Source organism: Leptidea sinapis, chromosome 13 (genome assembly GCF_905404315.1).
Source record: "Leptidea sinapis chromosome 13, ilLepSina1.1, whole genome shotgun sequence".
NCBI classification, from domain to species: Eukaryota; Metazoa; Arthropoda; class Insecta; order Lepidoptera; family Pieridae; genus Leptidea; species Leptidea sinapis.
Window position 1 is genome coordinate 6,749,070 of NC_066277.1, and position 14,387 is coordinate 6,763,456.

Below are 14,387 nucleotides of genomic sequence, written 5' to 3' on the forward strand. Positions count from 1 at the left end.
TAATATATCCTTTTTATGTTAGTACTAGCTGACCCGGCAAACGTTGTTTTGCCATATAAAGTATAATTCACGCGATAGTTTTATAAGTAATAAAATATTGCCTATATTATAGCCTGTACATCATTTTGTTCTATTGTCAATAGTTTTTGCAGCGCACGCAAAAATAGGTTTTCGATTTTACATCTTGTGTTACAAAATAGCAATTTTATTACGGATCCCTAATTGTGAAAAACATATAGCCTTCCTCGATAAATGGACTACCCAACACTGAAAGAATCATTCAAATCGGACCAGTAGTACCAGAGATAAGCGCGTTCAAACAAACAAACAAACAAACACTGCAGCTTTATAATATTAGTATAGATAAAACAAGATGTTGCTATAAATAACGGATAATAGTTACATAATTCTGCGCCAAGTCTGGGTGATTGGGTTGTATCCCGTCATCCAATATTGTGATGACTACGCCCTTTCCGGTATATCCCTTGCGCCAGGCGTAGCCGACGTTCATGTCAAGACCATCTGCTGCCCCGCCGTTCTAGAACATTCCTTTATTATTATTACGGAGCTCGCTGTGGAGATATTAGATATTAGTATAGTTATATTATATTAGATTGTAGTATTAGGTAGGTGTAAACATGATTATGGATGTTTGTTTCCAAGTCATGGATGTTCATATTTATTTATTTCTTATTAACAAATAACATATTATAGGTAACACAATTATTGTGTACAATATTGTATATTTTTATTGAAAATAGCGCAAAAAAAAAGAATGCTGGGAGAGTTTCTTGCGCCGCTTCTTCTCTCTCAGAGCGCCATTTGTTTCCGAAGCGGTAGTAGTATCTAGTAGTATAAGAAATGACATCAAAAAGAATTCTAAAGGAATCAATTTTGAGAAAATAAATGCCTTTTTTTTTATTGTACATACATAAACTCATTTGAGTTTTACCGTGTACATTAAGGTCGTCGGAAGACAAAATATTATTTAAATTTAAAGTTTAATAATTAATTAACTACTTAAATTAAATTACTTATTTTTAAAGAAAAATGAAACAACTTAAAACTACATACAAATATTCATTATACAGAATAAAAACAAAACAAAACAAAGGCATAAACATTTAAGTGCTAAGCAATTTTATGAACAACATTACAAACTAAATAACTTACAAATACCCTCAATATTAACACTACAAGTATTGTTGCTTTATCTACAGAGTGATAATTTTATTTATAAACAATAGAGGACGAATATAAACAACGAGGAGAGTGATTTTTTTTTTATTTCTTTATTAGTTAAAACATTTGTTGAGTTTTGACAGAAAGTATTGATTTAATTTATATTTCAGGTTTTTTACTGTCAGGTCCTGCTTTACAACTTTGGGTAGTATGTATGTATTTATGTATGTTTAAGTAAGTCTATTGTATTAGAGATATTATTGTTTTGTGCCCACAGAGGTTATGCCTAATTTGGGGCAAATAATTTCTATAAAAGTGTGTCAATATTATTATTTATTGTGTTTTTCTCATATATACAAACAGTATTAAAATTATTACCGTAATGCAAATAGGATATATTTTACACTACATTTTTGCGCAAAAGTAATTTTTTTTTTAATAATTTATTTAATCCTAGGTTTCGTGATCCTTGTAGGACCATATTTTTAATCCCCTGTGTTAAAAAGATAATAATAAAAATTTAACACTCTACTTAACCAAATAAATACTAAATAAATAGTGACAAATAGGCCACGGTTATAAATTGTTTTCACAACGTTATCTTACTTAGTCGCTCCGTACGTATTATATTCATAGACAAGACAAAAAAATACATATCATTTATTATCATTTGTTTAAAATTCCTTGCTTCTGAATACAATTATTTGTATTATAAATTTATAAATACATATATTTAGAATTCAGCATACACTAATAAAGCTCTTAATTGATATATTTGTAGAATGTGTCTCGCTTACTAAATAGAGCTTGGACTGCGGTTAATATTTACATCTACGTGACTTCTAAACTGATTTTTTATTCCATTAAAATGGTATAAAAGTATAGTTTTAAACGTAGAACCAATAGTTATAAAAGCTAAAATTTATCTAAAGATTGTGTAAGAGGCAATCCGAAGTATTTTACAAAATCCTTTGATATAATTGTTTAAGTTCTACCATCATCCCAGAATAAAGTTTCTGTCGACAGAAGTCCACTCTTATTCAAAGCCAAATGTAGAGACGAAAAGAATTCATTTTATTTCAAAGATGTCCGCACTCCTAATGCCTTTCGTCTGCTTAGCCAAGGAATACTAAATATTACTAAGTTCGTTCACTTCTCCGTTGGATTAAAGCTGTTTGCAAACGAAGCTATTTTCATCCGCTCTTAAAAATAGTTTCATTTACTGTTAAAAGTTAAATTTTCTCTTAAGTGATTCCTTTTCAATTCACTTTAGTAATTTCTTCTATTGTGATTTTAAAATAGAGTTACTTACAGCTTTTAGTTCGGTCGGACCTTTTATATATCTCAGACAATTTTAGAAATTGATGAAGTCGTCAAAAAGTATTATAAATAAAAAAAATCTACGCACAAATATTGTAGGCTTTTCTTTATAATTTTTTTAACTATAATAATAATAATATTGACACACTTTTTACACAAATTATCTTGTCCCAAGTTAAGCATATATAGCCTGTGTTATGGGTTACAAGACAATGATATATTTAATACAATATACTAACTTAAACATACATAAATTCATATAAACATACATAAATACATTTAAACATCCATGACTCGGAAAAAAACATCCATATTCATCATATAAATGCTTGCACCTACCGGGATTCGAACCCGGGAGCTTTGTAGGTAGGATCGCTAACCACTCGGCTATACAGGTCGTCATATATTTAAGTTCCCTGAAAACTAAGTTTGCAATTAATTATAGAACATAGGACTGAAAATGTATCGATCTCAAAGTGTAAACTGCAAGGTTTATAACAAGCCTAAAATGTACAGTCGCATAGAACTGATTGTATCGTTTTATTACTGAGCTTCTTAGAGACTTTCTTTTCAACAATTCCCGGCTATGCTCACTTTGCTTTATGTTTGTTCTGAAATTATCGCAAATTTTAGTATTCAAGTCGACGTTTTGGTAACTTTTCACTTAGTACTTTTATTTTTATGCAATGGAGATAAAAAGTGAGAGTAATAGTTGAACTCTACTCAACTACAACACTTTATTAACACTTAATACGATATTTATTAAAAAGCTGCGTTTAATTCGAAGATTTTACACTAAGGTATTAGGATATTATGTTATACATGTATTATGTATTTTATATGGCTTGAAATTGTATTACATTTTAGTATCATCCTGCTTTTTAAAGTAAAAATTGTTTTTCTGAATTTTTACTAATTGAACTTTTAACAAATTGATAATTTGTAAACAATGTTAATGTTCACTAAGTTTGCATAATAGTATGTCAAATTATTACATAATGCATTAAATAAAATTTGAAAAACAAAATTTTATGAACGATGCGGGATTCGAACCCACGAACTCCGGCGTTCCGTGCCGGTGCTCTAAACCAACTGAGCTAACCGTTCGAGTACCGCCTCGTTATAAAATTCTGTTTACTTTGTTCAACTCTCAGGTTGTGGCTTCATCTGCAGGATCCACTTTACAGTTGATAACCTGCTCAACCCCAATATTTGCATATTAAGAAATTGATTCTATTCTATAGCTAAGTTGTCTATGGAAAAGTTTCTGGAAAACCACACTGTAGACAAACGCCCAACATCCAAATGGTGGGAATGATATCATTTATGGATGTCAAAAGTTATTTCATTTTATCATTAATTGACAAAAAAAAATCAATAAACTTATTGTCAATCTTTTAATGTCATCATCAATGCGATAGACATTGTCACGACTAAACCCATTAAAGTGAGTAGAAATAATGAAAAATTTATAATTATTTAAAAAGCCATGTTTTTATGTAAAAAGCTTACAATAATATTGTAAGTCTTTCAACAAGTTCAATGATGATAACTAAAAATAAGTTTATGTTTCAATGGAATCGCCGATAAATGATACTGAAATGAAACGGCTTTCCCGTTTACAAATTTACAGTTATTATTATTATTATTATTATTATTATTAACCGATATTGTTACAGAAATAGGTATTCAAATTCAAATATTTTTATTCAAAATAGGATTCAAAATCACTTATTGAATGTCAAAAACTACCACCCATTCAAAAAACACTGCTTCAGACCTGAGATAAAGGGGCTCAAGAAAGTCAGCGGGCTTTTTTTTATATGCAAAAAAATATGGATTTCAATGTGATATCGTACAATAAACATTTATTATTAAATAGCCTGATGGTATTCGCTTCATTTCCAGTCTGTGGTGTCATTTTATGCTATAGTAACCTTTCCCACACAAACGCTTATTAACAATTCTCTTAAATTTCGTAACACATTTGTTTTGTACATTTTCTGGGATCATATTGTAGAAGCATATACATCGCCCAATAACGGCCGTTTTCAATAACGTATCTCTAGCGACGGATACATTGCTGTCACCGTTTAATGACAAGATCTTATCTATCCATAGTTATATCCAATATAGTTTATAGTTCAATGCTTTATTTACGTAGCTCTAGTAAGTTAAACTAGGGATTGATAGGTTATTGAAAACGGCCGTAAAAGACTTACTAACTCGACTTTACTGAGTAGTAGCCATAACAAGTTTATCTAAAGTCAAAGTTAAAGTTTTTATTTGCATAAACATGATAGATTGATGTTTTTTTTTTATGGAATAGGAGGACAAACGAGCGTACGGGTCACCTGGTGTTAAGTGATCACCGCCGCCCACACTCTCCTGCAACACTAGAGGAATCACAAGAGCGTTGCCGGCCTTTAAGGAAGGTGTACGCGCTTTTCATGAAGGTACCCATGTCGTATCGTCCTGGAAACAGCGCACATTCTACACTAAGCTCATTCCACAGCTTCGTGGTACGAAGAAGAAAGCTCCTTGAAAACCGCACTGTGGAGGACCGCCACACATCCAGATGGTGGGAATGATATCGTAACTTGTGGCGAGTCGTGTGAAGGTGAAATTCGGCGGCAGGAATCAGGTTGAACAGCTCTTCGGAACACTCCCCGTGATAAATGCGGTAGAAGACACACAATGAAGCGACGTCTCTTCGCAACGCCAAGTGATCCAGCCGTTCACAGGGTACTGGGTCATATACCTATGATGTTACATAAATATTATAAAGTACATGTTTGCCACATTTATGACGTGCAAATTTTACTGAAATAATGTAGTTTTACAGCAAGGTGCTTGTAGTTTTGTTCCTCGTGTTCACATTATGAATGTCACAGTTATCATAAACTGTTTCACAAATTAATTCTAAATTTTAGCAAATTATAAAAATACATTACGTACCAAATATACATTACTTGAATACCAAGATTTACGCAGATACATTATGACGGAAAAGTCATTTTATTAATTTCTAATGCTTCATGAGAAGTATATGTTCCACACTGTATCATATGGGCAGTCAAAGTTACGATAGTTATAACTGTTTAAGCTATACATACCCTTTACTTAAAGATATAGTTTGACTAATAAAGACGTCTAGACATGTAATTATGTGGTTTGAAGATAATATTACTTTATGTTTTAGTTGGAGACAGTCGAGTTCAACACTCCAAACATCGCCAGAGTAAAAAATAAAGAATTAATTTAAGATCTGGTCAATGTTAAAAGTTAAATTAATAGTCATTGGTCCTTGAACATAGATTTTGCCAATTTGCGCTGTTTGGTGTCGAGACACTTGGCCCATGGGGCCAATGCATTGTGTCACTAGGACATGTTGAACTGCAACAGATTTTTACATTTACGTTGCAACACATTTTATATCACTTCTCACAATATTGTTTCTTTTATTGTCAATGATAGTTTAAAGTTAACTTATTGTTGAATAGTCATAAAACCAAATATATTAAATTCACCGCGCCTAAATGTAGATACGAATATTTTATTAAATGGAGAGGTGGTAAAACCAGTGGAATCTGCTGTATTTCTTGGCATTACTCTTGATTCCAAATTGCAGTGGGATATAGCCCCATATTGAAGGATTGGCGAATAGGCTTAGTTCTGCAGCATATGCGGTTAAGAAAATTAGACGGTTAACTGACATAGATACGGTGAGATTAGTATTCTTTAGTTATTTCCATAGTATTATGTCCTATGTTATATTGTTATGGGGCGGTGCGGCCGATATTAATACTATCTTTGTGCTGCAGAAGACGGCTATTCGCGCAATTTATAACCTAGGTCCTAAAGAATCATTAAGAGAGAAATGTAAAGAAATAAACATTTTGACTGTTGCTTCTCAATACATTTTTAATAATTTTCTGTATGTTCATAAGCACATTGAGGAGTTTTCAAGAAACTGTGACATTCATAATGTAAACACGAGGAACAAACATAAACTTGTTATGCCTACTACTCGGTTGGGTCGAGTTAGTAAATCTTTTGTTGGGCGATGTATATGCTTCTACAATATGATCCCAGAAAATGTACAAAACAAATGTATTACGAAATTTAAAAAATTGTTAAAAAACGTTTGTGTGGGAAAGGTTATTATAGCATAAACGATTTTCTTAATGACACCACGAACTGGGAATAAAGCGAACACCCACAGGCTCTTTAATTATAAATGTTTATTGTACGATATTACATTATAATCCATATTTTATATTTAAAAAAAGCCCGCTGAGTTTCTTGCGCCCATTCTTCTCAGGTCTGAGGCAGTCTCTTTTGAATGGGTGGTAGTTTTTAACGTTCAATAAGTGATTTTAAATCCTATTTTAAATAAAAATATTTGAATTTGAATTTGAAAGTCATCAGCAAATTCCAAGCACTTCGTAGGCCATGCCATGTTTAATAAGAGGAAATTTGATTTAGAAAACCTATATTAAAGCCTAATTTTAGTTTCACGCTATCATCTTAAAAAGTCACTTCGATCTAATGACAATTGTTGAAAAAAATATTACCAAAATAAATCTAGTTATCCTATTGACGAAATAACATTGTTCATAATAATGTTAATACTCAATAATAAAGCAATATAACTTAGGTATTCAAATGTCTTATTCACTTAAATATAATTGTTTTAAAACCTCATCAAAAATTACTTTTGTCCCCAACCTGCCCTTCGCAGTGTTAGCCCCGGTGGATACCGCGTCGATATACTAAAACGGAGGAAAGCGGTATAATCGGACACAAGATGCTACATGTTTTTAATTGTGCAATGTACTATCTGCGCGCCTCAATAGAGCTACTGGAAACCCATACGTTGGCAGCTATTTCAGTCAACGGTTTCTTGATACACTTTCTCGTAGTAATTTTTTAACTTCATATAATCATACTAATAATTATTGTAAATAATTGTTTTGTTTTGATGAAAAATAATATATTTTTTTTGTTAATTTATTTGATGCCGATGTTTACATAACTGCGTCCTGAGTATGTGTAAAATGGTAGACATTTTTTTGTAAAGGCTATGCTTTATGTATATATTATGTGAAACAATTTAAGGCGGGCGAGAACTTTATTTTGTGGGTACTGAATGAAACTGAGCGGTCACCATGGTCTTCACACTCGGCTCGACTTGACTCGACTAAGGGAGCACAGCTATAATTATCACTTATAATAATATATATTATAACAAAAATAAACAATTTCATTTTTGTTAAATTTATACATACGACATTAAATCTACGAATACGCCTTTAATTTATTAGTTTGAATGTTTATTACTCTTCGAGAATAAACTATTTGACTATGATATTTCGACGGTTGATGTCAATATTCGTTATGAGATCAATGATAGAATAGAATAGAAAAAACAACTGAATCATTTCAACTTCCCATACCCTCCAGTGCACAAGCGTACACGGCTAGCGTTTCTATGATAAACACATGCGTCTGACGTGGCAGCCGCCGGGTTTGGCGCCAAAACAGCGCAGCAGGTGCCTTCTGCGGGACTTGTTGGCATATCAGATGATTTGTTTACCTTGACTTAGTCATTGTCAAAGATGAAATTTGACAGCCAAATTTTATGGTTCGAATGACGTGGACACCATCTTGTAAAAACGATGTGTGTATCACACGATATAAAAATATAACTATGTGTTTTGTTCTATATTAAAAGAAATAAAATACAATTATGTAACTCACCAAATACCACTGTTCCTTGAACAGTGGGTCCGGGAAGGTGGGAAGATTGGACTGTCGCATGACGGGTCTGCTCGCATGATCCCTTTTCGTTCTTCGTAATTCCCGTTGCTGCATCACCCATCGCACCTGTAATATATATTCTGTCTACATTCTGGTTTAGGGTAATATTTTGCCGGAAAACACTAAGTTCCTAAGAATTAATAAATAAAACGCTTGTCTTGTAAAGATAATGACGATGTAAATGATAGGAGTCGAAGCGATCGCCTACAGCCTATTATATGAATAAAAGAGATTTTCCATTAACTATGGACAAAAGTACTGACTTTGACAACTTTTGTGTCCTGATGAAAACGCTTTTATTTAATAGCTATTCGAATAAATTACACATATTATCAACTTCAGTCAATGTTCACGTTAAGAGATATGGAACAGAATTAGTTTTTATTTTATGTGATTGAAGACTCATAGTAATATAGACTCTATGCAGGCGTATTCAAGACCTGTATTCACTTTTTGGACTGGAAAATAGCAGTTAAGCTTAGTTATAAATTATTAGAAAACAGAGCCATATAATATTGATTGAAGATAACATAAAACATAATTGCTAACGCCTGATACGTTATATATATATACGACATAATAGAACGTCATTGGTGAAACCGAATAACGTTTCCGAGTTGGAAGTCAGTTTAGTAAAGGGAAATGAAGTAAATTTTTTATTAATAACAACTTGGCCCTTATTTCCTTTAAAGAAAACTGAAAAACAGCAGATTATAATTATTTATAACTAACATAAAAACTTCTAATTATAATTTTTTGAATTCAAATTTGGAAAGCGCTTATTATGTGAGAAACTGTGATAATTTTCTGCCATTTTAAATATTTTTTGAGGTTAATTGAATCACAATTACAAAGTGTATGGAGCCGTCGGTTATTTTCAAGAAAATTCAAAAACTATGTATCAGTCATAAATGTTCCTGTTTTGTACTTGTACTATTTAATATTTTTTGAACGTACTATCGATGGATTTACTAACACATCCTGTGTCAAAGACCGTAAAGGTCGGAGAGGCTACGTGCTGTTAGGACTACCAATATTCGCCGAATTCGCCGCAATTCTATAAGTTAACAAAAAAAAATATTACGAGATAAAATATGAGACTCGCTAGAACTTTTTTGCATATCATTATGATAATTTTTGCAAAACAAAATTTTATGATCGATGCGGGACTCGCACCCACGACCTCCGGCGTTTCGTGCTGGTGTTCTAACGAACTGAGCTAACCGTTCGAGTGACGTATGGTCATAAAATTTTGTATGCTTTGTTCAACTCTAAGGTTGTGGCTTCATCCATGTGTATTACTCCTAGATGTGAGGGTTATCACTTTAAGAACATAACAATTTGATTATTATAATCGTCAGTGAAATCAAAATAAAAACAAGACGTGTCTGTCCTAAATCAATCACTACGAGTAAAATTAAAAAAGTGGATCGATCAAAATGCTCGCTGTCCCTTATAAAATATTTAAATTTGAAGAAAACAGTTGATCATTGGAATTTTATTACTTAAGCAATGGTGTTGGAGATACTTATCAAATCTGAATTGAATAAAATTGCCATTTAGACTTGTAGGAAGATTCTGACTATCATTAAGTGATTTAAATCATACAATGAAAAATAGTTGATCAATCTAATATTATTATTTACGGTTAACAAGGTGTTGGAGATACTTCTCAGGTCTAAATTGAAATAAAATATCCTTTTAGACTTGTAGGAAGATTCTGACTATCATAAAGTGATTTAAATCATACATTGAATAATAGTTGATCAATCTAATTTTATTATTTACGGTTAACAAGGTGTTGGAGATACTTCTCAAGTCTAAATTGAAATAAAATATCCTGTTAGACTTGTAGGAAAATTCTGCCTATCATTAAGTGATTTAAATCATACAATGAAAAATAGTTATTCAATCTAATATTATGATTTATGTTTAACAAGGTGTTGGAGATACTTCTCAAGTCTCAATTGGAATAAAATAGCCTTTTAGATTTGTAGGCAGATTCTGACGATCATTGATTTAAATCATACAATGAAAAATAGTTGATCAATCTAATATTATTATTTACTGTTAACAAGGTGTTGGAGATACTTCTCAATTCTAAATTGAAATAAAATAGCCTTTTAGACTTGTAGGCAGATTCTGACTATCATTGAGTGATTTAAATCATAGATTGAATAATAGTTGATCAATCTAATATTATTATTTCCGTTTAATAAGGTGTTGTTCTCAAGTCTAAATTGAAATAAAATATCCTCTTAGACTTGTAGGAAGATTCTGCCTATCATTAAGTGATTTAAAACACACATTGAATAAAAGTATTTGAATCTACTGTTATTATTCATCTTTAACAATACTGCTAGCGAATAATATTATTAGAAATGATATATTTATAATTTTGTTGGACATTCAAAATTATTACGTTAATACATTTTCAGTAGTATTTCTTTTGAATCTTTATCGTCAACGTATTTTTAACGGTATTAGCACAAAAACAACGTAATTAATGGTACTTACACTGTGTATTTTTCCACAGCAAAAATATTCATAAAAAGTAAATTAAGCTCGTTCTAACAAATAAGAAACAGATTTCAGTTGAGGTCGATCACATCAAAGAAAAAATCCTTAATTAGATTACTTTGGTTATTTTTTTCATAATTTTATTTAAAGAACTTTATATCAACTATTTTAATATTAACAATTTGTTATTTTTTAAAATGATAAGTGATCACTTCAGGGTTTAATTACACAAATAAAATTTGGAAAAAAAAATTAGTAGATCCTGTAGATGAAGTCATAACCTGAGAGTTAAACGAGTTTCGAGTTTTCGCGTCCGCATCGTTTATAAATTTTGTTTTCAAATTTAATTTGTGTAATTTTTAATATTAGTTAATTTGTTCACTATAAGATGTTCGTACACATTATGGTTATTATGAGATTCAGATTTTGAATTGTATAATTCCAAGTAATCAGTGCTGGTTATATAAGTCTGCCATTTAATATGTTCTCATTTGTATATTGATAAGGTATGAATTCTAGAAAAAAGCAAAAATGTACAAGGACTAACTCTTTCTGAGTTGTACATAGTCTGTGATATCGTGTTCTAATCACAACAATGGTGTGAATATTCATACTAACGGACATACAATTCCATGTTTCGTTTATCTTATATTATATTAAAATACCGAGATAGATTTACGCCCATTCTTACGAAGAAGTGGGGACAGCTTTTTATTCACAAATTAAAACAAATTTTCTTAAACTATAAGAATTAGTCACAGTAAAGGATTATTTAAAAATGTTCGAATATTCCATATAAATACAATTTTACAAAATACTAGCGGACCCAACAGACGTTGACCTGTACACACGTCTTAAATTTGAAAAATCTGTCCGGCCGTTTGCTGTAGTTCACTAATATACACATGAGCACGATAAATAAGTATATATTGACTGAATTGAGAATCTTTACCATTCTCAAATTCACTGGAATACACAAAAAATCATGAAAATCGGTCCAGCCGTTTAGGAGGAGATCACTGTCAACACAGGTACCTACAGAATAATTGTATATATATAAAGATTAAGATCAATGCTGTGTGCTTGATGGCTGGAGTTCGATTCCTAGACTTATATTATCATATTTGGTTGTCCTGCTAGAGATTATTACCAAATTTATCACGGGGTCCATACGACCACCGAATAATACGTCAAAATGCTTAATTCCACTCACATCATATGACGTCTGGCATTCTACAACCGCCTTTGCAAGATATTTCTTGCCTCGCACAGCCACTGTTTAGAATCAATTACCAGCTGTCATTTTCGCGAACCGATACGACTTATGGAACCTCAATAATAGAGCATTATTGAAGACTTGAAAGGCCCGCAACGCATCTCTTGATAACTGTTGCCCGTTTGCCCTCTCTTATTTAAAAAAAATAATACTTTTAGTCATTAAGTCAGTAATTAGTGCAACGGGTCAACAAAAGATGTCAAGTCATGATGGGAGGATATACCTATTATTTGTATATCGAGGCGAAATATTATTTTAATATAAACGTTAGCTATTTTAAGTATTAGAACAAAAACACTTTTGTACATGACTGTTTGTTGCCAGAATAAAATTAAATAAATAAAAATGATTAAAATTCATACACTTATTATGATATAATATGGTAAATGTTGTTCAAATGTGAATAATCTAGGAACCTTGTAGTATTTTAGCAAAAAATTCATGTTTCTGAATTCCATGCTGTAGATGTCAAGGACAGACAATTTGAAATTGTTTTACTCTCTAGAGACGTGCTTCTCTTTATTAATAATTTATGCTAGCTGCCTGCCCGGAAGGCATTAAGTATATTTCGTTGGCTATAAAATATATGTTACTTAATAAATTGAAATTCTTAGTAAGAACTTTACACAGTGTTTTTTGAAGTTATCATTTTCCTGAGAGTTAACTTCTTATTGTAAAATAATTGTAATAGTTCTGAATTTGAAATTTGTTTATATAGGTAATATAAATTGTAAATGAATATTGTATTTAACCACAAAAACGCTAGTGCTTTTATTCTGATAAATAAAGCAATTCGCGAGAAATTATTCCCTAACCATTGCAAAATATTCAAAAATGCACAACGTTAATGTTCAAGTTTTCACTTCTGCCGTCACTCCCGGAGAGCAAACCGTATTTTATTGGACAAGTGGTGGAAATATACACGATTTTATTATCATCAACAGTTAGTTTACTCTCTCTACAACTTCTTAAAACTTCAATTCAAATAAAACTAACGTTAAAGTTATATAAAATTCAAATGTAACTGCTGAGGTAGATAAAGTGCAAAGTGAAAAATTTATTTAAAAGCCACATTCACTCAAGTGTTTCGGCTTACCAATCGTATGGAATGCACATAAATATTCAATACCTAACGAATCAATAGGCATAAACTCGGATAGGATATAAAGATTGAGATCCACTATTACATATGCTAATATCGCTAGCAACCCACCCGCGTCTGTCATATTAACATAACATATTTTTACTTTTAGTTTGGAATATTTTTATTGAAAAGAGCGCAAAAAAAGAATGCTGGGAAAGTTTCTTGCGTCGCTTCTTCTCTCTCAGAGCGCCATTTGTTTCCGAAGCGGTAGTAGTATCTAGTAGTTATTAGAAATGACATCAAAAAGAATTCTAAAGGAATCAATTTTGAGAAAATAAATGGCAAAAAATGCCAGAATGTAGCGTTTTATTCACATAAATTTCTGAATATAATTTATGGGTTATAAATGAAAATACATCAATGTGTATTCTAGGTAAACACCACCTAACATATTTTCAATTCTATACTACAAATGAAATATTTTTCACTATGTTTAAGTAAAATTTCAATGTTTATTTATATTTCTAGTTTAATTTATGTTAAAAAATGCCTATTTTGCTCAAAATCATTGTGATTATGAAAATGGCTTCCGCCAGCATAAATTATCCTCCGTATTAAGTTTGCAATCAAAGTTATTAAATAGAGTTTATTTTCAATAAAAAGTTAACCAAACGTCGCACTCTGACAAAACATTAAAATTATACAAACAATTCAGTACAAAAGGTTAATAAATATACATAAAGCATAAAAATATATAATTTTGATATGTTTTACGTGCCCAAACACCAGCAAAAAAAAAGAAATCAAAAATATTTATCTACTTCAGTAATAAGAATTATTTACCACACAGACACACATACAACAAGTTTAGTTTTAAATAGCTATTTCTGTGTTAGGCTGAAGATCAACAATCTTGAAATCTGTAAAAGTAAACAGCTGAAATGAGAAAACAGTAATTTACCTATAACATCTAATATGTACAACGATCAAGAAATGTATATGCCACTTTCTCAAAATAATAGCCCCTCAGAAGACTACATATCTCCAGAATTGCATAATGAGCTAAGGAAATTGCTTTACTTACTGAAGATATTTTACATACTAAACTATAGAAATCCCACTAACAACTGAACAAACTAGAATAAATCGTTAACATTTTAACCGATGAAAACAAGAAATTAA

The 14,387-nt window shown here is 31.2% G+C and overlaps 1 protein-coding gene across 1 annotated transcript in view; it reads right to left on the bottom strand.

Annotated features, from left to right (window-relative positions):
• The window catches only part of LOC126967522 (furin-like protease 2), an 81,136-nt gene that overhangs the window by 12,449 nt on the left and 54,300 nt on the right, over positions 1–14,387 (bottom strand). Inside the window, exons 3-4 of the mRNA XM_050812026.1 lie at positions 8,266–8,391; positions 404–538 (exon numbers count right to left, since the gene is read on the bottom strand). Coding sequence (XP_050667983.1) covers positions 404–538; positions 8,266–8,391 — 261 coding nt within the window. The remainder of the gene's footprint in view (positions 1–403; positions 539–8,265; positions 8,392–14,387) is intronic.